General features: G+C 31.3%; 1 protein-coding gene across 5 annotated transcripts in view; it reads right to left on the reverse strand.

Annotated features, from left to right (window-relative positions):
* Nucleotides 1-353: 353 nt before the first annotated feature.
* kto (mediator complex subunit kohtalo) overlaps nucleotides 354-26,430 on the reverse strand; it is a 73,991-nt gene continuing 47,914 nt past the window's right edge. For 3 of the 5 annotated variants that reach the window (XM_076513987.1, XM_076513985.1, XM_076513984.1), the window contains exons 22-41: nucleotides 23,911-24,052; nucleotides 23,634-23,760; nucleotides 23,043-23,321; nucleotides 22,443-22,563; nucleotides 21,025-21,223; nucleotides 16,355-16,459; nucleotides 15,460-15,662; nucleotides 14,997-15,164; nucleotides 14,193-14,325; nucleotides 13,639-13,820; nucleotides 13,256-13,385; nucleotides 12,580-12,741; nucleotides 11,687-11,935; nucleotides 10,233-10,337; nucleotides 9,730-9,856; nucleotides 9,310-9,560; nucleotides 8,519-8,536; nucleotides 7,782-7,863; nucleotides 4,284-4,473; nucleotides 354-3,287 (exon numbers count right to left, since the gene is read on the reverse strand). In XM_076513987.1, the coding sequence (XP_076370102.1) occupies nucleotides 3,005-3,287; nucleotides 4,284-4,473; nucleotides 7,782-7,863; nucleotides 8,519-8,536; nucleotides 9,310-9,560; nucleotides 9,730-9,856; nucleotides 10,233-10,337; nucleotides 11,687-11,935; nucleotides 12,580-12,741; nucleotides 13,256-13,385; nucleotides 13,639-13,820; nucleotides 14,193-14,325; nucleotides 14,997-15,164; nucleotides 15,460-15,662; nucleotides 16,355-16,459; nucleotides 21,025-21,223; nucleotides 22,443-22,563; nucleotides 23,043-23,321; nucleotides 23,634-23,760; nucleotides 23,911-24,052 (3,256 nt within the window). In that variant the 3' untranslated portion in view covers nucleotides 354-3,004. The remainder of the gene's footprint in view (nucleotides 3,288-4,283; nucleotides 4,474-7,781; nucleotides 7,864-8,518; nucleotides 8,537-9,309; nucleotides 9,561-9,729; nucleotides 9,857-10,232; nucleotides 10,338-11,686; nucleotides 11,936-12,579; nucleotides 12,742-13,255; nucleotides 13,386-13,638; nucleotides 13,821-14,192; nucleotides 14,326-14,996; nucleotides 15,165-15,459; nucleotides 15,663-16,354; nucleotides 16,460-21,024; nucleotides 21,224-22,442; nucleotides 22,564-23,042; nucleotides 23,322-23,633; nucleotides 23,761-23,910; nucleotides 24,053-26,430) is intronic. The other 2 variants (XM_076513986.1, XM_076513988.1) reach the window with 2 other exon arrangements.

A 26,430-nucleotide genomic window follows, 5' to 3' on the forward strand; every position in this document is an offset into this window, starting at 1 on the left:
TTAAACAACAAGATGCACTTGTTTTAACATTTTCTTTTAAAATCCAACATTTCATATGCAACAGCCTAAGAGTTCCACAACATTAAAGGGCTAAAGCAGAACTGCTTTTGTTGATGTCACAAGTCCGATTTACTGTTACAGATTGTTCACTAAACTTTTATCTGTGTCTATTGAGTTTGTTTTTATATCAAAGTGAAACAACGTTTTTGCTGAGTTTGACTTTTAACGTAAGTGTAAGAACCTCCTGTTTTTCTGTGGTAAAAAGATTTTGTTCATGGTTTAGTTAGGGACTTCAATCACTAAGATGTACAGTTTCCAGCTGTATAAAAGTTCATTAATAAAGCACACAAACATTTCTTTTTTTTTAATTTTTCCTTCATTTATAGTAAATAAATAGTTTCTATTACATTTATTTCCTTCTTGAGAGATATTTCACAGTAACTTTTGTCATGAAATTAACATCAATTCTACCAACTAGTTCAAATTTTCCTAAAACTGGGCTCTACACCCAAGACTAAGTTACAGCACCCACCATACAGAATGTGGTGGAATATTAAGTTTCAAACCTGTTGGAATGCAGCAACACAACACAGCTCAAACGTGTCGTAAAGCTGGCCGATTCGTGTATAATACTGACATTAATTAAATTAATTAATTAGTCTTTTTTTTTTTCATGTTATTTTTTCATTTTTTTCTCTTCTATAACATTCTGATAACTGAAATTTTCACTTTTCCAATAGAGTACAAAGACATATAAAATGCATTTCTAAGGTGTTTTGGAGCTAAGATAATTTTGTTTTTGTAACTTATAGTGATATACAAATATCACATTTAACTTGAACCATCTTGTCCACCAAGTTACTTGTTCATCAGTTCTAACTGTGACCAAAGAGATTAAACAGTTAATTTTAAACAAACTGTTGTTGTTGTTTTTTATAAATACATTTGTTAAACTGGCCTTTTTGTAAAGAAAAAAATAGTCCCGTAGTAATATCCACCACCCCATAAATCGTTCAACTTTAAATCTACTCACAACTAATTCGATAGTTCATACTTCAATTTGTAAACTCCATCACCCACAAATCATTCAGTTCCTTACACTTCAAAATAAAATAAAGTCATTCACTTATAAACCATTTCAATCTTCAAATTTACATGCTTATTGTACACAGTCCAAAACTCAAATCTTAAATCACAAACACCTTACACTTGAGAAGGCAATTTCATAGAGAAAAGCAGTATTCTATTCACTTTACTCAAGACACAATTCAGATAAACATCATATGTTTTTAGGTATACATTAAACAGAGATACAACTCATGATTTCTTAAAGGGATATCACCTAATGAATATATTTACAGTTTATATACAAATTTTATATATCTATCTATACACATATATTTATAGCTATATATATATATATATATACACACACACACACACACACACACACACATACATACATACATACAGTGATAAGAATTCCAGAGTTAGTGTAAACATGCACATCAGTAGGAACCCAATACAGATGTGCCACGCTTCTTGTGCATGTATAGCATCAGTATGGTCCTAGATATCTGTATACAGATGCATTAGTAAGGTCCCTAGTAACGGTACCCAGATACCAGTAAATGCTTTAGTAAGGTCCAAAGTAGTTGAGTTTTCTGAAATTACATCAGTAAAGGTTAGTAACATCCATGGTAACTGTCATTAAAAATCATGCATGTCATGACATGGAAGTCATAAAAACTAACAAATTTTTTGCAACAAATAAAGGTCAGAACTGTCACAAAAATTATGGTCTACTTAACAAAAATAATGAGTAGAGAAAAAGAAAATGAGACCAAATTTTTCTGTGGACAACACAAAAAAACAACAACTTGTGATTCAAGTTTCTTGAACAACAATAATGAACAAGAAAATTGTTAAAATAAACGTACAAAACTGAAGGACAGTCAAGGACAATGAAAAGTGATTTATAAGATTCTTCTATAAGTGAGCATTAAAGACAGTACAAACCAAGGGTATTGTAATAACATTTCTGTCACAACAAAAAACTAAGAAAATTTCTTTTATCAGAACAGTTACAAAGAAGCATTTATATTATTCCTGTAAGCATAAAAACAGAAAATAAATACAAATGGAAATTGTTACCATTTTTACAGTAAAGAAAAAATTACATACAGGAAACCTCTCACTATAAAGTGCAACAATAAAATCAGGAAAATTTAATGATTCTGTAGACTAAAAACAATGAAATATTGGATGATACAAGAAGCGTCAAAGGATGAGTGATATTATGGGATCAACAAAGTTTTGCTAGACATATTAAATATACAAATGAAAGAAAGACAGTGGGGGTAGAGGAACTGATAAACTTTCTTCACACACAATAACAGAGGAATCGAGGCTAGCAAAACTGGATAAAGATTCCCGTAGATACAAATAAAAATAGTACAGATAACAAAACTGTAATACAATTCCTGTAAACACAATTATTCACAGAAGAGGTAATGGAGACTTTGACAAACATTATAAAAATACATCATCAAAATCTGTATTTGGTAGTACAGTTCAGGTGTATGTCAGTATTTCAACACATTATTATCCAAGTAAAGTTCACAACAATAAAGGCTACAGCAGATATGGCAGTGTGCACATATAGAAACATCAGTAAATTTAAAGGCTGGTGGTAATACCCATGATACCTTTGAAAGTACTTCTTTAATGTACCAGTAAGCTCTAGATTGGTGGTAAAGTCCAACACAACAATTACAGCACTCTTTAACACTTACGAATGATAGGTCTATGCCCTTTAATAATCTTGTTTGAAAAGTCACACATTAGTTTATAACGTTTCGGATATACACACACATAGATGGCACATGATAACAATGCTGGTGCCTTCGTTCATTATGAGTAGTTTAGGACAACTATAACAAGTTGGGCATTGTAAGTGAAATTTGTAGCTGGTTGCAGGTCACAAGGTATTACTTTTATTACATTAATAAGGTCCAGGCTGGTGGTAAGGGCCAGGATGATGTTGCTGAGGTCCTTGTCTTTGTAACTGAGCTACTAGGTTAGCTGGCTGAGACTGTTGTTTCTGCATGGCCAACAACATGTGCTGCATTTGGGGTCCACCCCCCATCCCTGTCATGTTCCCTGGATTGGCAGCTGCAGCTCCATAGTTTGGAGTTCCACCTTGAACCATCTGTGATACAGAACCCATCTGTCCAGCAGTCACATTTGGAGGCTGTAGCCCTGCTTGGGTCATTGGGTACTGAGGCCTGAAACAGTGAGAGAACTTCATTAATATTAAAACAATCTAATCAATATTAAACCCAATGCACTTACAAGAGAAATTTAATAACAACTTTCTAGAGAAATGAAAATATTCTTTTGTTACTATTATTATTCAGTATATTTTATTAAAACCTGAAATTTAGTTCATGAATATTGCATTTAAATGCATATAAATTTTCACTAACATTCTCTATCACTCACAGGGCTAACTGGTTGATTTAGCTTGAAACACTAATTTTAATGGTATACATTTTCTTACCTTGTTTTCTGTTTTTGACATTTAACAAAGCTACAAAAGGGTTTTCTGATCTAACTGTCCCAAGTGTTGAACAGACAGACTACAAGGAAAGCAGCTTGTCAAAACACATGACACCAGCTCTGAGGCTACTTTAACTGAATAGTGGGATTTGACCATTACTCTTATAATGCACCCATGGCCACAAAGCACTATGTCTCAAAAAGCTGATTCATAAACTTTAAATGATTCCCAAGGTTGATTTGTCACATTTTTATGACTCACCAACTTGATTTACCACATTTCATAAAACCTTACTAAGCAGACTCACTACTTTCTGAAAATTAACCAATCTTCTTCAGTACATTTTCTTATGACTTACCATATTATGATCGATTATTCTTTTTCTACTTTTTACCTTAATTACCAGTTTAATAAAGTTTATTTTTTAACATTGAAAGCAATTATTATTATTACCATATTTTTTGGTATACAAGACACTCCCACCCCCCATCCCCAAAGGGGGTCTCAACCCCCCCTGCATTCTATACACCAAAGGTAAAAACTTTTATGCTCCTAGTACTTTTGAAATATTCTAAAGAATAATAAAAGATTACATTGATGTTGAACAGATAAATAAATGATAACTGTGAAAAATATTTTTTTCCCTGAAGATAGCCTCAAAAATAGGGGTGCGTCTTATACATCAAAAAATACAGTATTTATTATACATGAGTTTACTGACCTTCCACCTTGCATGTACTGGCCTTGCTGGCTTCTCAGAGGTCCTGGTCCCATCATCGCAGTTCCACCCTGAGGTGTCCCATACGACTGACTGTAGCTAGACTGCATCATTGTCCCTGTTCTACTTTCCATCATTCCAGCAGTTTGCTGTATGGGAGTACCATTGTAGCTACCATATCCTTGATTCATACCTAACACGTAAGAATGTTCTATTTCAGATGTTGAATAAGGAAGACTTTTTTTTGCAGATTCATATATCATACGACAAATAAAATTCATAAGAGTTACCAACAGCATCACTGTCTGGCATATATCACTTATGTTTAATAATGTGGAATTCCTTTCACAGCATAATACTTAATTTCTGATCAATGCAAGTCACCTACACACACCAGAAATAAAAATCAGCTTGTTGTGAACATATCTATTAAATTCAACGTAAAAGTTCTTACATTTTTACTCATGCAGGTTTGAATGTACTGTCTCATCAGCTGAGTTCTCTTGTACCAAGGACTAAGTTTAACAATTATTGAAAGATAAACATGGTTTCTTAAGTGAAACAATTATTTCAGTTACATTTTAAGTGTTTTGTTTATTCAGAAAAAATTCTATAACAATTTACAACTCACTTCCACTAGTAAGTTACCCACCAATCAGTTCGGCCATAAAACAGATTAACTGGAATATACTAGCTGTTCAATTGTTAAAACTTTTTCTTGTGTGATTGAAAACTGAGTGACAACTGCCAGACCAAAATCATGTGTATGTTACTTTAGTTTCTGGTTATTGTTTCACACAGAAGCCAGTCTCTAACAATTTGCATAGTTACAATACTTCCCTGCTTTCCAGATGCATATTGTACAGTTAAACAAGAAAACTGCTTTGAACTGCTAATTAACACTAAAACCATGATAACAACATTCATGCATATAAACACCAAAACACTTGATTATTGTTAAGTATGTTAAAGATAGCAGTTGGGTAACAAAGAAAAAAATTGTTACTATAGCTACAAGGACCAAATTAAGCTTCTACTAGCAACAACAATTCATTAGCACATTCTCTCAAATTAAGCATGCAGCCCTTTTAGTATGTGCAGGTGGAAATGTATCTTCTAAAGTAAGAGCCTGCACATTCAAACATTGATAACCCGCCTATCTGATCTGGAGACTACGGGAATTAGTTTATTTATGAAGCTCAATTTCAAGTGCTTCTGAGTGTTTTCTCCGTCTTTTAAATGTACGTACAAGTTAATCTTGAAACAATAACTAACACTTGATTTTTTTGACATGTTTAAATTTCACTCAAGTATGGAAAGCAGTTTTTTGGAGGTGTGTGACAGGCAGGAAAAGAAAACACTATTCCAACTCACAGAAGCTATGAAGATGATGAACATTATCACATTGTAATTTGCTGTGCCTACATTACTGTCAAATAATGAATTTATGTGTTTAAGTCTTTGTAGAATTCATAGTAATCTTACCAAAAGTACTAATATGTAATACGGTACTGTGTTAATAATGCTAGGACAAAAGTATAATTTGTTATTATTTCTATCTTACGGGACTAATTCTTCCACGTCATTACAGAATGTAAATTTTAACACTATAGTAATGTTACATTGATCCCTGTAGACAACCGAATGAGACAGGATAAGAATATTTAATAATTCTGTAGAATTGTCACATACTTGTATCAAGGGCACGTCATAAGGTTTCTGTTTGAGTGAACATAATGACCAAAGGTAGAGTCTTAAATAACTGTCATGCAGTGTCTTAACTATATAGCAAGAGCTAGCACATGGTACTGGTATATGCTAGAACAATCAATTTAATACCACTCCATAAATACACCTTGGTAAAAATGTTTCACACTGTATATTAAACTTTCCTGTCATGTCACAACATAGAGAATTGTTAGTAGCAGACAGTTGGCATGAAAGCTTTACGTGATACTGGTTGACTATCCAACAAATTGCTACAGACTTGAAATGCTTCTCAAACACCGTCAAGTGCAACCTAGATTGTAAGACTGAGACAAGCAAGTCTGAAAATAGAAAAGCAAGAGGTAAATCACCTAAACTCAATGATACTGATGTTGAGTATCTTTGTTTATGTACCATTTGGAACAAAAGAAAGACTGCTACGGGTCTCAAGCATGATATAAACAACCATGTACCAAATTACAGAAAAATATCCAGATCTACAGTATGAAGAAGACTTAACAGAAATGGAACATTTTGTTGTGTAACACATTCAAACTCCAAATATTGTCAAGAAACTAAAATTTGTTAAAAAGTATAAAAACTGAACTGTTTGTGATGGTGTTATGGATGTACGAGTCCAAGTTTGAAAAACTTGGTTCAAAGTGTATGTTGTATGTCCAGTGGAAGAAAGGTTAAAGGTATCTCAATGCATAGCACCTATCATGAAACACAGATGAAACAGTTTGGTGGTTTGTGGTACTTTTGTGTTGAAGCAAAAGGAAATATTTGCAAAATAGATGGAATAATGGACCAGTGCAAGTACAATCAGATACTAATCTGTCATGGTATACTTTATGGTTTGCATATTATTAGTAAAGGATTCTATACCAAGAAGATAATGACCTCAAGCACTCAACCAATCTATGCAGAAATTAATTATCTAAGTAAGAAGCTGTTGGAGTCATTCAAATGATGCAATGGTTTCCACAATCTCAACTCAACTGAGCAGCTTTGATATTTAACAGACTTGACAAATCAAATGTCACTTCCAAAGAAACTTTGTGACTGTGTTTCAGAGACATTTGTTTAACATCCCAAAGGACACTTTGTCAAATATGTTGTACAATACCTGAAAGACTGCCTGCAGTTATCAAAGCAAACAAAATATCATATGTTTGCTGAACTTCCACTGAATTTCTATTGAACTTAATATGAAGATTAATCAAATTGTTTTAACTGTGATTTTCCTTTTGTTGGTCTCAGAAAGTAACCTGAAATCTATTTTTTCCTTTTGCACAGCACTGTAGGTATCCACTGTACTATTCATTATGTTACTTTCTTTAAATTTCCACAGGCCCTAACATACATCTTTAATATTTAGAAAAAATACATAAAAGGTTTCCAACAAAAAAATACCCAGACCAGATTTATATACTTGTGCAATTGGCTCTGTTGTAATTCCTTCCCATAAATTAACTTTTAAAATAACTGATTCACTTATTAAATATTCAGACTCGTATGATATATCAACTACATAGTAACTACATCTGTTATTTTTGTCCATTTTCTACCAGTAAGTCACTTACTAACAGGAAAGACAACTTTACTATATTAAGTAACAGAAAAATAAAAAGTGCTATTAAAAATTGTGTATTTCAAACCAAATTTAAAATCTGGTATTATATACAAGAATAAGTGTTATACATTAAAGTTAATACATATACAGTGGTTTCATAGGTATTTTGTCAAACAAACATACAACCAATATACCAGATACTACACAGGTTTTCTTACCTTGTGGAGGTAAGTGGTGAAGAGGGGCTGTCTGGCCTGATGTAGGTTGCATACTTGGAGGATACATGGCTCCCTGGTTTGTCTGCAGAAAATAAATTTGTTATAACAAATAATTATAGGAAATTATAACAACACCTACAGTAACAATCAATATTACATTATGAAGATAAAGTACTTTTTTGAAGAACAAAAACAATATACAATTAGCACAAACAGCAATCCATAACAACAGCTACAATAATACTCATTAATTATGGAAATACACATGTAAAAAAATTATACGACAAAAAAAGGTAATTGGAGAATTTCTATACGATTGAAAACACAGTTCATGGAATAAAATAACATACATAAAAAGACACCTACGTATATAACATCTATAAACAAAATATACACTTCCTGGTAAAAAGAACACTGAGTAAAAACAAAAGTTATTGAACAATTTAATATCATTAACAAGACAAATAACAAAAAAAAAAAATTCCTAAATGAACACCCACTATTAGATGTAAAAACACTCAAAAGACACAAAGCTTCGTTATATAATTACCGTAAGAATTAAATCACATCCAATGAAAAGAAATCTCAATATGTCCTTACTACCAGAACCAAAACATTCTACCATACAAGGAAAGATCAAGAAAAAGAAAACTAAATATGTTATTATTATAAGAACAAAAATCACAATTATTAAAAGTAAGATAATTCATTAAAAAGAAATTTAAATATGTACTTACTACTAGAACCAAATCATTCTGCCATGTAGAGCAACATCCAGAAAAAAACAAAATTAAATACATTATTACTGCAAGAACCAAAATCACATTACCATATCTAGGAACATCCAGTAAAAAAGAAATAACTGTATGATTACTATTACAACAAAACCATTCTACCACACTGGGATATATCTAATAAAAAGCAATAAATGTTATTAGTATAAGATATGTAACACATCACAGGAAACGGTGATGTTCAGTGAAAACAATAAACATGAATAAAATACTGACTAATACAATGTTCTCAATTAGAAAGGCATTTGAACTTACACATAAAATTCTTTATGTAGCCTGAAACATTGTGTTAATTATGTAATATGATGCCTGTTATAAGGACCGACACACAGTAATAGATGAAGGAGGTTACAGAACATCACAGACTCGTACACTTTGTTACAATATGAAGGCATGGCCTTACTTGGACTCACGTAAGATGTTTGATTGTGGAAGAAAAAAAAAGATTTCAAACAAAATGTGAGTACAGAGACAATGATCTCTTATGCAAATCAACAGGTTAGATATGTAAAACAATGAAATTACACACAAAGCTGAACTTCAATGCATAAAAGAGAAAGTACTACCACATGATCTAAAATTACCCTGTAATATTCAGTATACTTTTTGGTACTTCTACAGAACGATATAAAGTTACAAGTTGTTAGTTATTAATATTACTACAAGGCTACATAATTAAACTGAAAAAATAATAAAGTATTTGAAGAGGAATATTAAAACAGTATCTGGCTTACAGGCATTCCTTGAGACCGAATCTGTTGTCTCACCATCATGGCCCTCTTCTGCATTATGTCCATGTTCTGGTATGGACCAGGATGCCCTACCATAGGACCACCTGCCCCAGGATGACCAGGTGGTCCCGTCTGATGCTGAGAATTAGGTCCAGGATTAGGCATGAACTGTGCTCCGGGATGTCGAGCCCGCAACATTGTGCTGAGAGCTGCCTTAGACTGCGAAAGGGGGCGTTCAAATCTAGGTCCTCCAGCTACAAGAAAAAATAAATTGACACCATATTTTCTTCACAACCACTTGAATTTTACACAAAACAATTAGAAAGAGAGAGGGGCGTGTGAAGAAAAAGAGCACACAAATCCAAACCAGAGACTGGTCAGTTACTATACATATTACACAACAAATAACAAGTACACACTCACTCGGTGTCAGTGTTTGCTGAGGAGAGTAATAGGGAGTTGGTTGCTGGCCATACCAAGTTTGTGGAGGACCCTGAGAGTACATAGCCGGGTCAGCATAATTAATACCTGTTCGCATGGAGGCAGTTTGCTACAGAAAAAGAAAAAGTCAGTTAAGTAATGTAACATGGAATGTGTAATTAAAAATGTTGTAAAACTATAATGAGTACAATTCTCAACAAACTTTCACATTACAATATATATACCTAAAAAATATGATTGATCCCAACTTTGCAAAGTAAAAGTTTAACCTTATGCTACACAAAACCCAATGAAGTATTACCCATTTTGGTTATGGACCCATATAACTGATATAATTTTTCAATTTGCTAAGTTAATACTTTGCATTTAGTCTTTCCCTGCATTATTATTTTGAGTATTATTATTTAGCTAGTAGTTCATATTCGATATTAACTTTATTCAAAAATACTTCTGCTAGGTTATTAAAGAACTACACTTCCTCTTACCATTTTGGTCTGACGTCGTCGTCGAGTTTGTTTAGGTTTCTTGGCTCCAGCCCTTGGTGATTGCTCACTAGGTGTATCCCGTCCTCTTTTGATTGGTTCCTCTATCTATAAACATAACATACAGCTTAACAGATTATGGTTAACTTTACTTTACACTCTACAGTGTTCTCTGGTTGTTCCATACTAATGAATAATCAAATTCTGAAATATAAGTTGTTAATTAATTAATGCAATTTTGACCAACAGCAACCAATATCTCAAATGCTTTTTGTTAAGTTTTCAGAAGATACCCACAACACTTAAAACCGAAATCCAGCTATTACAATACAGTGTTGTTTTACAAAGATACTACAAAAATATGATTGTGCTGATACAGTTTAGGTGTCAATCAAAAACATGCAAAGGTTTCAACCTATGGTGTTAATACATCTCTTTATCAATCTTAACCCTAACATTAGTTAAAGTTCTGTAAAGTATGGCCTATATATAAGTGGACTTACACAATTTCAACATCTACAATTACAAGTTGTTTGTATAATTCTAGAGATCTTGTATTTGAAGAAGTACTGTTGCAATAAAGATAATTACTTAATTGTGAGTGTTTTGTGGATTTTTGTTAGTTAACATGGTTCTTTTATTTTATTTGTTTTTAAGTGATGAAATTACCAATGTTTAAAAACTTATTGTACAAAAACTTTTTTAAGATTAAAATATTTTTACTGTAAATGAGAAAATTCCTTTATGTGTATATTCAATCAACTTCAAATTGATTGATTTTTTTTGTTTGCTTGTTGTGAAATTTTGCACAAAGCTACATGAGGGCTATCTGTACAAGCCATCTCTAATTTTGTAGTGTAAGACTAGAGGGAAGGCAGCTAGTCATCACCACTCATTGCCAACTCTTGGGCTACACTTTTACTAATGAATAGCAGGACTGACCATCACATTATAATGCTCCCACTTTTGTGGACCACTAAATAGCATGTATAAAGTTTTACAAGTCCTTTAGACAAAGTAGTACTGTGTTTGGCATGATCTTCTGAGTGTCAAAGCTATTTAAAAAATAAAAATAAAAAATGTAAATTGAGTTATAGACTTGTGAGTGTATCAATTTATATTATTTTATACAGAAAAATTATGGAATACAAATCAGTTAGTGTTTTTCACCCTTATCAGAAACTTCAAATCAAAATAAACCATTTTTTTACCTACACTGAGAAGAATAAAACTAGTGCTTACTGCTTATTAATATACTGGACAGCCACACATTCTACTAAACACTTCCTAGTGCAGAGAATAAAGTTTTACATAACTTCTAACCAAAATTTAATGAAAATCACATTTAACTATCTCATCTAGTTTAATAATATTTGTTTATTATTTAAAATATATCCTAGAATACAAAAACCAGTACTTAAATAAGACTGCAACAAAAAAAACTGAATGAAACTCACTGGAGCAGGTTTCTCTGGTGGAGGTTCAAGATCCTCTGGAGGAAGTGGTGGTGGTTCATAAAAATAAGAAAAAGGTTTCTTAAGGGAATGTGTATGCCAAAGGAGCAATCTGTGCGTTTCTTCTCCTCGAAGGGGCTTTCGTTCCATCCTGACAGCTCCAAACCAGGACCACGAAAGTGGAGCAGGATTTTTGTGGCCCTCTAAAAGATCCCAGGGACTAACTCGTTGTTTCTCTGCTACCTGCAGGCCCTGTAGTTTCAAAAATTATTTTAGTCAATGTTGACTGATGATACAATTTATCAGAGTGGTGAATATAAATCATGTAAATTACATTAATACTGTTAAAACAATTTTTTTTGGTATAGCCGTTACTGGTGCTTTACAAATAATATTTCAAATTCAGATAATTACAGTTACAGATGAAAAATATTTGCAGTCACTATTATGCATTATAAGCATTACAAATTACTGTAACCAGTAATATTTCTGATATAGTCAATTTTACTGGTTTTGCAATGATATTACCAGCAAGAATAGCTTCTTATACAATCAGGAACAGTGTTAAAGATTGTATAAAATAGGTTTATACTCAACAAAATAAACAAATTACTGTTCAAACTAAGCATTACATGTTTTTTCATTTACTCACAAATACAGCTTATAAACTTGTATACTAAAAACAGCTTAAGTTTAACTTGACTTCCCACAATGTAAGAAATATTACTAACAGCATTTTAATCAACCTCCTGTTTAACAAATATGGCTACCCTAATTAAAAACCTCTTTTGACCTTTAAATGCATCCATAGCAATTTGTAACACCATAGTATCCAGAGTAATAATGTTTATGACAAACATAACTGGAAAAAGGTTAACAAAAACAGACTTACTCACCTGTTTTTTGTCTATAGAGTCAAATCCTGCAATTTTGTTTCCCTTTGTATCAATCAAGCTCCCCATAGGCTCACAGGTAATCACTTCACACTGCTGCTTTGGAAATGGTAGCAACTGTCTAACCATGTGGAGGGCTGGTGTGATTTTACCTGACAGTTCTTTCTATAATAGTATAGCTCTTTTTAATAGGACAGAAAAAACTATTTCTACAAAATGGCTTTGATCATTTCTAAAATGTGGAAATGGAATTTAAAATCTTTACTATAAACAAAGATGGCTTTAATATCCTTTGATAACTTCCTACTTTAAATATTAATATTTTAAACTACTAAACTGCAGTAATTCTTTCAATATTATATCAATTAGTTCAGTTATAAGTTTTAATAAAATTTAGGATTTAAAAAATATAGAGAGCATTGTGCATTTCATTTTACATTTAAGTAAAATACTAAACATTTAGATTACTTCAGTCTGTGTTTTTGTATCAACACCAGTAATTTTTGGAATTATTATATTTTATCAACAGTTTAAAATTACAAACAATTTATCTCACACAACTGAAAACTAAAGAACATTTCATAAATGAACACTTGTATTTTACTGGAAGAAAGCCACAATCAAACTGAAGTTTGAAAACTAAAAGAAAACTACCCCTTTAAAAATTCAAATTTATTACCTTTAATTTCTTAACAAGATTCAAATACTGTTTTCTGGTCTCTTCTCCCCTTTCTCCTGATGAAGCATCAGAAACTTGTGTGGTGTGAATCAAAACAGCCATCATGTCCAGTACAGTTGTAAAAAGTTCACTGGAAAAATTAATTAAATCAATATTAAGAGATGGTAGTGCAGAGCAAAATATAAAAAAAAGATATGTTTATTTTCTCACAGTTTTAATAAATTTTTCAGTGTTTATACTTCAACAGATACAACTGTATAACAAATATAAATTACTTATATGCTCTATTTCTTTATTGTAATAGCTTATACATTATCAGAGACAATGTTTTATGTAATGGTTCATCTTATAACAACTTAAAACTATAGGTAAGGTACCAGTACCTGTCAGTCTGAGGGTCTATGACACCAAAACTTATCAACTGTACCAGTAAAACTCCCCACTCAGTCATCATGGTATTGCTTCTCTGTACCATGTCAAACATTCCTCCAACTAGACTCAGTCGGAGCTGAAGGACTTCTTGAAGAGCTTGTTTGGTTTTCAAATCCTCAGCACCATACTTTTCCTAAACAACAACCCTTATTTACACACGACTTTGATTAAAAGTGATAACAATTACACCTTTGAAATACTTATCTTTAACTTCAATTCTGAATTTCATTTAATATACAATGGCCTACATTACATATGCTAAACAAAACTTCAGGTTTACCACATTTTTATGAATACTGATAACAGTATAACAAATGTAGTAAAAAAAATTGATAAATCAAAACAATGCTAAACAAAGACTAGTTAATGTACAAAAAAAAAATTAATGGAGGCAAATGTTATAAAAAATTATAATATAATTTTACTTTTAACAGAAGAAATAATTGATGACATAACCCACACCACTAATTAAGCCTTTTGTTTGATACACAAGTAAGACACACACCTCTTTTGCTAGGTGAAGACACTGAGAAAGCTGTGAAAACAGAGAATTGAGAAGACCTTCACGTTGCTCATCTTGACCTTTCAGACACATTAACACCAAAGACAAAAAAGGCTGGTGGCTTAGAAGTGAAGCACTGGAGAGGAAATAATAATTTATTTACAAGCATTTCATGTCTTTTTAGCAAAGCAACAGTAATTTTCAGGAACAAAAACCTTAAATAATAGATAATATTTATAAATATCCTTAAGAAACAAGTTGTTTTTACAGAACAGAATAGATAGAAGTATGATAGAACACAAGTCATTAAGTGTTATGGCTAATACTATAGTGAATACATTGGTGTGAAAATACTGTGGTAACCACAAATTACTTTACATAGAAACAAGCAAGTTTGATTTACTGTTTCAAAATTACAAAAACCCCCACTAAAACAAGTTTAATGTAAAATTAGCTTTAAAGCACTTTAAAGATTGAACAGATTTGAAAAGTTTTGTTATTAAATGATGTTACAATTGTTCACGAGTTATATGAATAAATGAGAAATTTATAACTTCTCTATACAAGCACAAACAGGTAACAAATATTCAAATCACAGAAAACATGAAGTATATTTGCACAACTTATCCAATATTTTTAATTCCACAAGTCAGAAACAGCTGCATAGAGTCTCTTAATACTAATAAACTTTAAAATATTTTTGTATCAATTTACAATGTAAAATTAAACACCACTTACATATTAAGAAATGCTAGGCCTTTTGATAAAGTTAATTTTCTCATAACATAATATTTGCTTGTATATTACCTTTTCTGCACCTGCTTATCTTTGTCTTTGTTTTTTGAAGATGATGACCAACTACCACTTTCCAGTACTTGGCCTGTTGCACGAAGTACCCTGCCTTGCACTTCAGCTTCTAACTTCGCAATCAATGGTGCCACCAGCCAGATACGGTTTGATTTGTCTCCCTCCGTTCTAAATATGCACATAAAAAACACTATACGTAAAAAGGTATACATACATTATTATCTATATCAAGCAAAAACATACAAAGAAAAGCCAACCATAAAGATTTAACATTATAAATAAAATACTAAGTTACCAGAGATAAGCTAATTTCATAACATACATTAATATAATCAATAAGCTGATAATTACTTGGTTGTAACACAGAGTTATACAAAAATCACCATTAACTACACTGTTCATTATCATATCTCAGTGATTAATACAGTAAATCAACAACACTAAGGATTTCTATAGTGCTAACCTCGACAAGCCTTTACTCTCTCCACCGCTGCTTATTGACGTTTTACTACTAGACTGATTCCCTTCTTCGCTAGTCAGCTGAAACACGTCAATAGTTGCCCGTGCAACATTATCCAACCATGCACTAGCTTCAGAAGGAGAGCACTGTTTATGCATTAACTGGAGCTCCAAGCATGAGACTCTCAAAGTCCACTGATCTAGATTCTTAAATAAATAGTAAAAACGTTCTTAATATTCACTAGTGATGATTCTGTGGAACAAACATATACAAGCTCTGAAAAAAAAAATTATACATCATATTTATTGTGATATTATACATTCTTTGTTTTGTGACTAAATATTCAATAAAAATACAAGCAATTGTTAATACCTATTTACCAACTGTAGATTAACATCAATGTTCTTCGTCTGGTACGTCAGTGACGTCATTTAAGATACTGCAAAATGTACCATTAATACAATAGAACAATACTTACTACCTAATTGTCCAGTTTCTGTAAAACATAATTTTTTACCACAAATGAGACATTTAGTGACATGTGAAAATTAATACTAAATATACTAGACCATGCCAAATGGTTATTGATTCAGCCAGTGTAAAACACAATACTGAATCCAGAGAACAAGTAAAATCATTTTTTATCATTTTTTCATCTGAATATTCTAAACATTATTTGAAAGCTTAACCACTGAAGAGTTACAAGTTAAAGAGAATTTACTGTATCTCAAATTTGTAAAAGCATATTAGGAACAGAATTTAGCAAATTATGTAGCAAAACTGGATCATTATTCTTTGGTACAACAAATAAATTGTAAAGCCCATTTCTAGAAAATTTTAAGATCTCAGTAAAATCCATCACTGGTTCTTCATTTCTAGAGAACTTAGTTTATCTTACCTGTAAGATCTTAAATATAGCCTGCCGCTGATCTTCCATTTCTTCAGGTTTATATGTAGTCTCAGCACGTTTTGGATGACAGATTAAATGTAACAGAAGCTGGGCCTATAGTGCAAGATCAGCGTGCTACGTTTATTCACACAAGCTAATTTACAATTTATCAGATATACATGTATATACATGAATGTTATGAAACATTATTTTTTAACCCAAAATGCACAATGTCAGTCTATCTGGCTGAGCCCATATGTTTATTAATAAATACTACAATTTCAATGTTTATTTAGTGTATCTTCATAAAATTTGGTAAGTTTTTTGTAAACATAAAAATACAAAAAAAATATAATTTTTAAATCAAGGAGTTTTATTAAAAATGTTTTTGTAAATTTAGTTTCATACTTGGAGTGGAAGGTAGTTTCTTATGTTAAGAATAAAAATACTTTCTTTGATCTTACAGTTTACATTGATAAATATCAAAAGTGTTTTCAGTTAAACTTTATATTTTATGTACCCTAATACGAGATGATGCAGTAAATTTTACCAACCTTGTAACTATCATAAAAAAACACAAAACAAATACAAATTACCCTTTTCCTTTCTAGCATAAGTACATATTTTAACAGCCTAAGACTCTTAATAGTTCAGATCTCTTGTCATTGTTTCGTTGCTCTTCAAACAATGTATGTTTACTAAACTGTACAACAAAGCTATAACCACTCAGCAAGTACATAGTTCAAGTCATGATGAAACAAAGTATTGTGAACTACATAATGCATTTGAAACTCATGTGCATGAGAAACAATTTATTTTTCATTAATGTTTTCTTATAAAACTTAACAAGTTTCTAATTTTTTACACTTTAGTTACTTTTACAGTGACATATAAAAATTTACATAAAAACCAAAATTTAGTACTTACATGTGATACTTGTAATATTTTTGTACTTGAATATTTGATAAGTTAACAAACATTTTTGGTAAAGTTGTTGTTTTTACTTAACTTTTATTGATTTCAAATATGAATTTAGTAAACAAATAACAATACTCACAAAGAATACAGATAGTTATGTTACATAACTATTACAATTCAGTTAGCTTCATAATAAAGCTACAAGTGTTAAAATCATTCTCTTATATGGTTGTACAGATCTCAGTGATAGAAACAACGAAACAGTTGGCTGAATAACACAAAACTAAAACTATTCTCTGAATGAGGTAACCTTGAAAGGAAATCATAAATTAAAATATTCTCTATCAGTTATAAATAATATGACAGTAAATGCCACAAAATTGATGTTATTTTTTGAAAGACAGCATGTGATAGGTGGGCGTGGCATGTGGGTTTGACTTTTTGTTTATATCTCAGTAAACAGGAAGACTGGAGACGATCACTTAAGAATATACTTCAGTAATATCTAAGTGCATGATTTATACTAAACTCCGAAGCTCAAATAAGGGTAGAAAGAATATTTACGAGCAATGTAAAGTAAATCTGTTTCATACGACTTACAGTAGCAGATATTAGATTGAGAATTTAACTTTTTCCAATTGAAATTAAGAAATTAATATTATATAACATTAACATTGAAATTTTAAACTACATTTTAATCTAAATTTATTGAAATAGAATGATAATAAAGTTGTTTAATTAGATTTTGAATGTAACTCTGTGAAAGACAGACCATTTATCCCCACTCGCGTACACAAAAAAATTTTAAAAATCTAGCATTTTAAACTCTCTCTTTAGAAAATAGAATCATATATGCTGTAACATCTGCTTAAAATTATGGGCTTACCTGAACTTTTGATTAAAAACTAATTATTCAATAGAAGTTAATATATTTCAAAGAAAATGTTCTTACTAACCGACTCTAAGCTTCATAAATAACTGTCAAAAAAGTTTTCAAACACTTATGTTGACCAAATTTATTAATGACACCATGGTGGTTTTATGTAAAAGCAGATAGGTAACTGCTTAAGGCCCTGAGCAGCTCAAAGAGTCACTGATTCATAGGGAATTTCTTTCTTTAGAACTTTGACTTTTGCCTCTGTCAATATTGCATTCTTTTGAAAATAGGGTTTTCAATGAAAGCTATCCAAAATACATCAATCAGTGATGGATGAACATTAATAAATTACTGTGATAAGTCCCTTCTCATGTCGTACACATGCACCAACTTGTTCTGAAATACAATATTCATAGTGAGCCTGATTTTAAAAAATTAGTAATGCATTGTGTTATTGTATGAATAAAAACAGAATTTTAAAAAATTTTTAGTATTTGTTGTAATTGGCACATTTTTGGTTTATGTAAATGTAACAAGTATTTTTTTTTTTTTTATGAGTTAAGTGAGAGGGTATAAAAATATTCCTGCTTACCCTTACTGAGATGGGTTTTCCTATGGTCATGGGTCAAAAGTCATGACATTGCATTTGTTGGCAAGCATTCAAATTTAAATTGAATGACTATTTTATGAATTTATATTTATAACTCTGGTATTACATTGTAGATCATTATTAAAATTTTAGTATTTTACATTATTTCATTTCTTAAAATTAATTTCCTAATTTAAAAGCAAATCTTAAAAAAACACACACCTAAACATCAATATTTGTGTGTCACATAGTATGATGAATGAAACTAGTTAAAATTAGGTGTTTGCAATGTCTGTAGTTTCTTACCAATTGGGAGCTCAAATTACCAATACTCTCAAACTAGAATATAACATAACAACATTCTCTCTCTTCTATTTGCTGAGATATCACTCATGCAATGAATCAAACAGCAGCACTGCTCCTCTGTTTCCATTTTTGGAAATGCTCCCTTATGTACATGTACTTCTGTCTGTGACATGTGAATAAGCAATCAAAAGCTTAGAAGGTTCCCCTAGTGATTTTCTTAGCCATTTTCTAGCACCATGTCATTATTCCTTTCTTCCTAACAAGACTTCAAGAAGGCAAGTTCAGTCTTCAGTATACTCAAAATTTTATTAGCCTCAAATATAATTTAGTTACTAAGCTTCATAAATTACAGTAGAATTCCGTGGTATTGGTATAATTATTTACGATTTGTTTGGTTATTCAAGCATATATATATATATAAAAAAACAAAAATTTTCATTTCATGTTCTCCATGTGTGAAAGGTTGTCATAATTAGAAGAAATACTTGTTTGCTATACTTTACTTACTTAATGTTCTGTCTTATAGAAAAATAAGTTTAAAACGTATTTGTAAATAGTAGCAATGGATATATATATGTGTGTGTGTGACTTTTTGCAAAATACTATTACTAGTTCACTATAATACAGCCACAACAGGTGACTTTTAGCAATGATCAGTTTTATGTTCTTAGATAAGGTAACATGAGTGCACATGAGCCACATCATTGTAGCTTCTGCAATGTTATCAGGCAATGGCTGAATGGTCAATATGATAAAAATAATAAATATATACAAATGTACCACATCATGACACTTCAGGAGTTAGACTAAACACTTGTATTTGAATTGCAATCTGTAGTCATTCTAGGAAAAAAAAAATTATTATATTTACTTCCAATTTTTTATGGTGAATACCAGATTGGACAAATCTACTAAACATGTACAGAGATTCTGATTCGAAAGTGAAAATATACAAAATAAACAGTTTTTTTTCCTAAAACACTTGATAATTATTTGGATGTTATAAAGATTTCACAGGTGAAATTTGAAAATTTTCTGATGCACAAGAGTATTTTTAATTTCAAAATGAAACTCATTCCCATTGTTGGATAGCCAACATTCTAAAAGTAAACATCTTGTGAAAAAATCTTTAATTATAAAATCTTAATACTTAACTCAAATCCTAATATTTGGTGTATGAAAGCCTTGTAATATTTAAGAATAACCTGTAAAATTTTGTAAACATATGTATACATTATCAAAAATCATAGCATAATTACCCTCATGGATACTTTCGTGGTTACAAGCTGGGTGTCTTTCACCCAACCAATAATGGAACTAATATGAACACTAAAAGGTTTGCATCACCTCTCATGTTCAGTAGTTGTACTCGTTAAAGACAAACAAGTTTATATGAGACCTTTTAACTTTTATAATTGAGAATTAAAAATGTTGAGTCTATATTAACAAGGTTGAAATTAAGTTTAAAAACAAATAACACTGACAAAAATCCAAAAAGTACTTAATGGCCAAAAAACATCTTACCTAAAGATTTTAAACTGCGATACCTCTGTTTATCTGACAAGACTTAGTACCAGGTTAAGAACGAACAGATGGTTGTAATTTAAAATTCAAACACCTGTTAGATTTACTGTTTACAAGCCAACTCATTTTATTTATTTTAAAATTACTGCACAAAAGCTACAATTTTAATTTGATAATAATGCCAACAAATCTTTGTTTACTCTTGTCGACCTGAATATTGCATTGTTTTTGAAGGACTGGCATTATTCACCTCCATATTTACTTCTTTCTTGAAAAGTTTACTTATATAATATGTAAAGAATAAGTAACATCAATGGTAATAATAATAATTTATTATTATTAATTATCTGGCAGACAAGTTGTTCATATTTGATTTAAATATTATCAGAATACCCATCGGCTGGGGATAAAACATTGAGTAGCATCTCATGTACCTTCTGGCACAGTAGGTTTGATTCTACGTACCTGTTGGTTGGAGACAATTGGGTCCAATAGGTGATCCTGGGTACATAATTTCTCTGGATCCCTCAAACACCGCTCGTGTACCCAGTCCTGAGAACATATCTGCTGGAGAGTGTGACGAGCAAATTCATTTAAACCTGCACTTTCCATCCCTCCTCCACTAGAGCCAAAGTTCATACCTTGCAGCCTACTCACAGTTGGTCTAAAAATGTACGAGTTAGCTTTTAAACATCAATTAACACCAGAAGACTGCTGTTACACATTTTCTAAATTTCAAACAAGTTTTTCCACTAATTTTACCAACTGATTATACTACTGGATGCCATAAAAATGAAGTATATGAATATACATGTACTTATACATGTATAAAAAAAAAAAACACACATGTATGTATTTCAAACTCAAGAGATGAAATATACAGTAACTGAGTATATGGGACATAAAAGTTAATTATCTCCAGTAAAGATAACTGAGATGATCTACATTACAGACCACAAAACACACTGGGCATTTAGTACAACAAACAGCCAGCTATACATGAAAGATATTGGAAAGGGTACAAAACAGATAAAACTTTCTGAAAATTTAAATCATAAAATTATCATCAACAAAAACAATCAGAAATTTCAAAATTATTTATCTGTAAGGCATACAAATATGATGCCCATATCAATCAACTCTGTAATGGTTGATAATGGATAAAATGTTCTCAATAATCAAACAGAAAACTGACTGTAAAACGAAATGTTTAATTAGGAGGTAAAAAGTAAAAGTTGTTGCAATGGTTTCAAGTTTGTATTTTCTTAATTTACATGTCATTTATATTTTAAGAAATCTCAACATGTTTCATTTTCTGTTTTCATTACTAGTTACTATTTAAAAATTAAAATAGGTTTTGTTTTCAACTGTTTTTTTCCTTCCCAAAATTTATTGCATTTACATAAAAGAAGAAAAAAACTGCACATTTAATTACAAAAGCCTCACGTACGTGATTAAAATATTAAGCTCATTAACGAAGTAAATTCTTAATGTCTTTGTGACAGGAACCTATTATAAAAGATACACTAGTTTGGCTGAAAGGTAACACAATAAAGTCAACAAACAGAGTAACTTCTACGTGTTTATTTGTTTATAAAGGGTGGCTGAAAAAAAACAAGTTTGAAGAGAAATACATAAGAAATATAAAAATGAATCATTTGAATGTATTTTTAATGCAAATTCTACAATTTATTGATTAACAATGTGAAACAGGAGAAATATCAATTTAATTGTTTGAAAGAAATTCAAAAGAAACTGCTATAAAAAATAGTTACAAACAGGTTAAAATATTATACACTGTTATACCACATGGTTTACAAATACAAAATATTGTGCCACACAATTATTCAACAAGAATATTTACTAGACGAGCAAACACTTACGGCAATGGATCAAAGTCCGAGTCATCCATATTTCCCAAGATGTCTGTAATAGACAGTTCTCTCTTGCTCTGTCCATGATCGTTCTTTGATCTGGCCTCAGCACTGTGACCAGTAGCATCACCTTCAGAGATACTACAGTACTTAAATACACTTCCATATAAAACATGAAACATTTTTATTATAAACAAATTTGCTAGAAAATCACTCATTATTCTTTTAGAAACATATTACACATTTGCTCAAACTAAAATGGTTGTTAAAGTGATAAGTTCTGTTGTTGACTTTGTAATGTTTTCTATATTTTGTAACTAGTGTAAATACTTGTGTAGCAAAGAAACAGGTAAAAAATGAAGCTAAAAACACTTAATCAAACACTTTGAATAAAAAATTACTTGCACAATGTAGACACTGTTCTCATCTCAACTGCAATTCAAAATGGATTGTAATGAATTAACCTTAACATCTGATCTTTGATAACCCTGAAAGCTCTACTTTCTTGGTCCAGTCTAGTGTTTATCTAATTGTTACAAAACAATAATGTAAACTTACAACATGGTAAAACTACAACTTCACCATGGCAATGATCACAAATTTACAAACCTAACACAAGAATAGCCTTCAATACAGCGAGTACAGGTTCCGCCTGCATGCTGTTCCGAGCTGCACAAAGAAGATGACGGTCACATGGAAGTTTAATAAGAAACAGTGGACGAGGGGCAGGTGCTCCTGTTAGAGTTGGGCCTGGTGAGGTGCCTGAGTGGTACATCCAGCCAACACCACCAGATCCTGGTTGAGGCAGGTCCACCGTCCGAAACAATCGAAGAAGTAGATGACAAGCAAGACGTGCTCCAGATTCTGCATCCTGGTCACCATTTCCAGCTAAAGAAAAAACAAACCACAGTATACTTTACTGTTTTATACTTTTATCAGTATTTGTTATCTTTAGTACATCTGAAGTCCACAAACTTCCAAATTATCTTCCCTTGTTAAGAAATTAGCAAACAAAAAAATCAGTGATTGCATTTTATAAAAAGAGATGCATCATTAAGCATATATTATTTCCAAATGGTATACAAATATGCGAGTTAATCTTCTTTTGACAGTAAAGCAGCAATAACAAACACTTACAATCCAGCCATATCACATAGAACGCACTAAAATGTGTAACAGTACACTGAACTATTTAACTACCTGGAGATGCAGACAATAAGGAAGGAAGAGCAACATGGACAACAAAATCCTGAAGAGAAAAGCATCGTCGAGCCACCAGAATTGAAGTAAAAACTGCCAAGTTATCGTGAATAGACAGATCTCCAACCTAGAGTAAAGAATGCAAAAAAATAAAATACATATACACACATTTTTTTTCCCTGTTACATTGTTTCACAAGCATTTAATAAGGATTGAATATTTTATTAAAAGACTTAAAGAAAAACTGAACATTACAATAAACAAACAAAAATCTTACATCAACTTGTGTCAAAACATCTATAAATCCACATCCATGATTGGAAGAACAACACAAAGCCTTCAGTACACCAAGCCATTCAGCACTCAGAGAGCTACAGCTGGCTGTCAATTCAGCACATAAAATAGAAACCTCATTCAACCTGTAAGAGATTAAAGGGCTAGTCACTTTGAAGAATAATATAACCAATCAAAATACTTATCACTAGTAGAGACACAAAAACTAAAATACCATGAAGATACTAATAATCATGTATTCATTATATTTTATATGATAAAGTAAACTAATAATAGCAAGTATATATGGATAAGTTACAGATAAAGATTGTAATATGCATGTTTATTTGAACAGTGTATGATTAGAAAATAATACTGGATAACAATCATTACACACAGTATTTTCAGTGAAAATAAATGCATTTTAATAAAGTTAAGTAAGTACAATCACCAAGAAGGATTGCATTAAAAACAGGAAATCCAAACCTCTGACTAATTATATTAATTTGTTATAACTCAAAAAACAAGCCAAAACAAAAAATAAATCAAACAAATAACTCTGCACTAACTGAAAAGATGCCAGGGTACAAGCTATAATGTGGGATTATAAGATGTACCCTAGGTTTCAGAGGTGACTGATAAAGTAGGACCCACACTGTGGTGGGGATACACCATATGTCAGTCTTAACCTTCAACTGCCAGTCTCACACATAAGAAATAAAAGAGTAGCAACAGATATAGAAATTAGGACAGTGAGAAGTGAGTGCTCAAGTCCACAATGTCCCACATCTGCATTACCCTTCACTGCCTGCAGATAGTTGTGGGAAGGTGACTGTTCTCCAAATAAAAGAAGAAAAATTAATTGAAATAAGAAAAAGAAAATGAGGTACTACCATATGGGGGTAAGTAAGTTGAAAACTTACCTCTTGTATTTAGCATTCCAGCTCCAAATATGGTAGAAAGACACTAATTGACAACACAGCAAACAAACTAAACCAGCATGAAGCATCCCATCCAGCTATTCAAACAAACTAGTATAGCTCTTAACCACCACCCATTTAACAACTTTGCATTGCCTTATGCAAACATACACCTGCCACATAAAGGCTTGTTTAGAACATGATAGTCACAATAGACTTAGTTGGGAGCTATACTAGTTTGTTTGAAAAGCTGGATGGAATGTGTTATACAGTGCAGTTTCTTTGCTGTGCTGTCAATTAGTGCCTTTCTACTATATAGGAAGCTGGAATGCTAATTTCAAGAGAAGTTTTCAACTTACTTACCCCCACATGGTAGTACCTTAGTTATTTATTTATATTCCAATTAATTTTGTTCATTACTTAAGAGAACAGTTACCTTCCCACAACTGTCTGCAGGTAGTGAAGGTTGATATAAATGTGGGACGTTGTGGGCTTGAGAACCCACATCTCACTCTCATAATTTCTGTCCCTATAGCTACTCTTTTATTTCTTATGTGAAACTGGTGAATAGAGGTTAAGACTAACAGGCAATGTATCCCCACTACAATATGGATCCTATTTCCACACGGTCACCTCCAAAAAACCTAGGGTACGTCTTATAATCCTACATTATAGCTTGTACCCTGGGATCTTTTCAATCAGTGCAGCATTTTTTTATTTATTTTTGTTTCAGCTTGTTTTTTGAATTATAACAATTATATACTTTATATAATAGAAAAAATATATATACAAAATCATGATAACTAACAATAAATGTCATAAATTAATCTGACACCATAACTACTGTCATTACAGTTTTCAAGGCACGATAGTTTCTCAAAAGATGTAATCCTGCACTTTGGGACATCTAGAAACATTTTAAAACAATTGATAAATGGATTATTTAAAGATAAGACCCTATGGATGTGAGTGGAAATGAATGTTAACATTTTTTTTGTGTGAATGACACTTAACAAGTATTAAATACTGACAAAATATCAATCATAAAATATCTCTCTAATTGAGTTTTGACTACTACATTTACTTAAAATATTTAAAAATTATATGCAGGTGTTTACACAACACCTGAAAGGTACCTGGGATTGAGGTTATGTTATTAACTTATTAAAATTTTGTTTTACATGAAGTAACATAATATTAAAATAATTGAATTTTGTTTACTTTCCCCTGTGATACAAAAGACTCAATGCTTTTCACTCCACTGATATCAGTGTAAACAAAGCTTAAATAAATTTTGTGAATAATTTATACTACTGAAAATCACAGAAATGGAAACATCTGAAAATATTAATAACTTTAGTGTACTACAGTTTCATTGAATAAAATACTGGTCTTACTCAATACAATTTGGTGATGTTTTACAAATGACCATCAATAACCCAGTAAGAAATAACCGTTACCAATGCATATGTTACTTTTTTGCACATATAAAAAATGAACATTTCTGTTTTAATAAAAAGATAACAAAAATTAGAATTAAAACAGTTTGTTTAACTTCTTAGCTGCACAACCTAACAAAGAAATATTATCAATGGAACATTATA

The sequence above is a fragment of the Tachypleus tridentatus genome, chromosome 7, assembly GCF_004210375.1.
Source record: "Tachypleus tridentatus isolate NWPU-2018 chromosome 7, ASM421037v1, whole genome shotgun sequence".
Classification (NCBI taxonomy): Eukaryota; Metazoa; Arthropoda; class Merostomata; order Xiphosura; family Limulidae; genus Tachypleus; species Tachypleus tridentatus.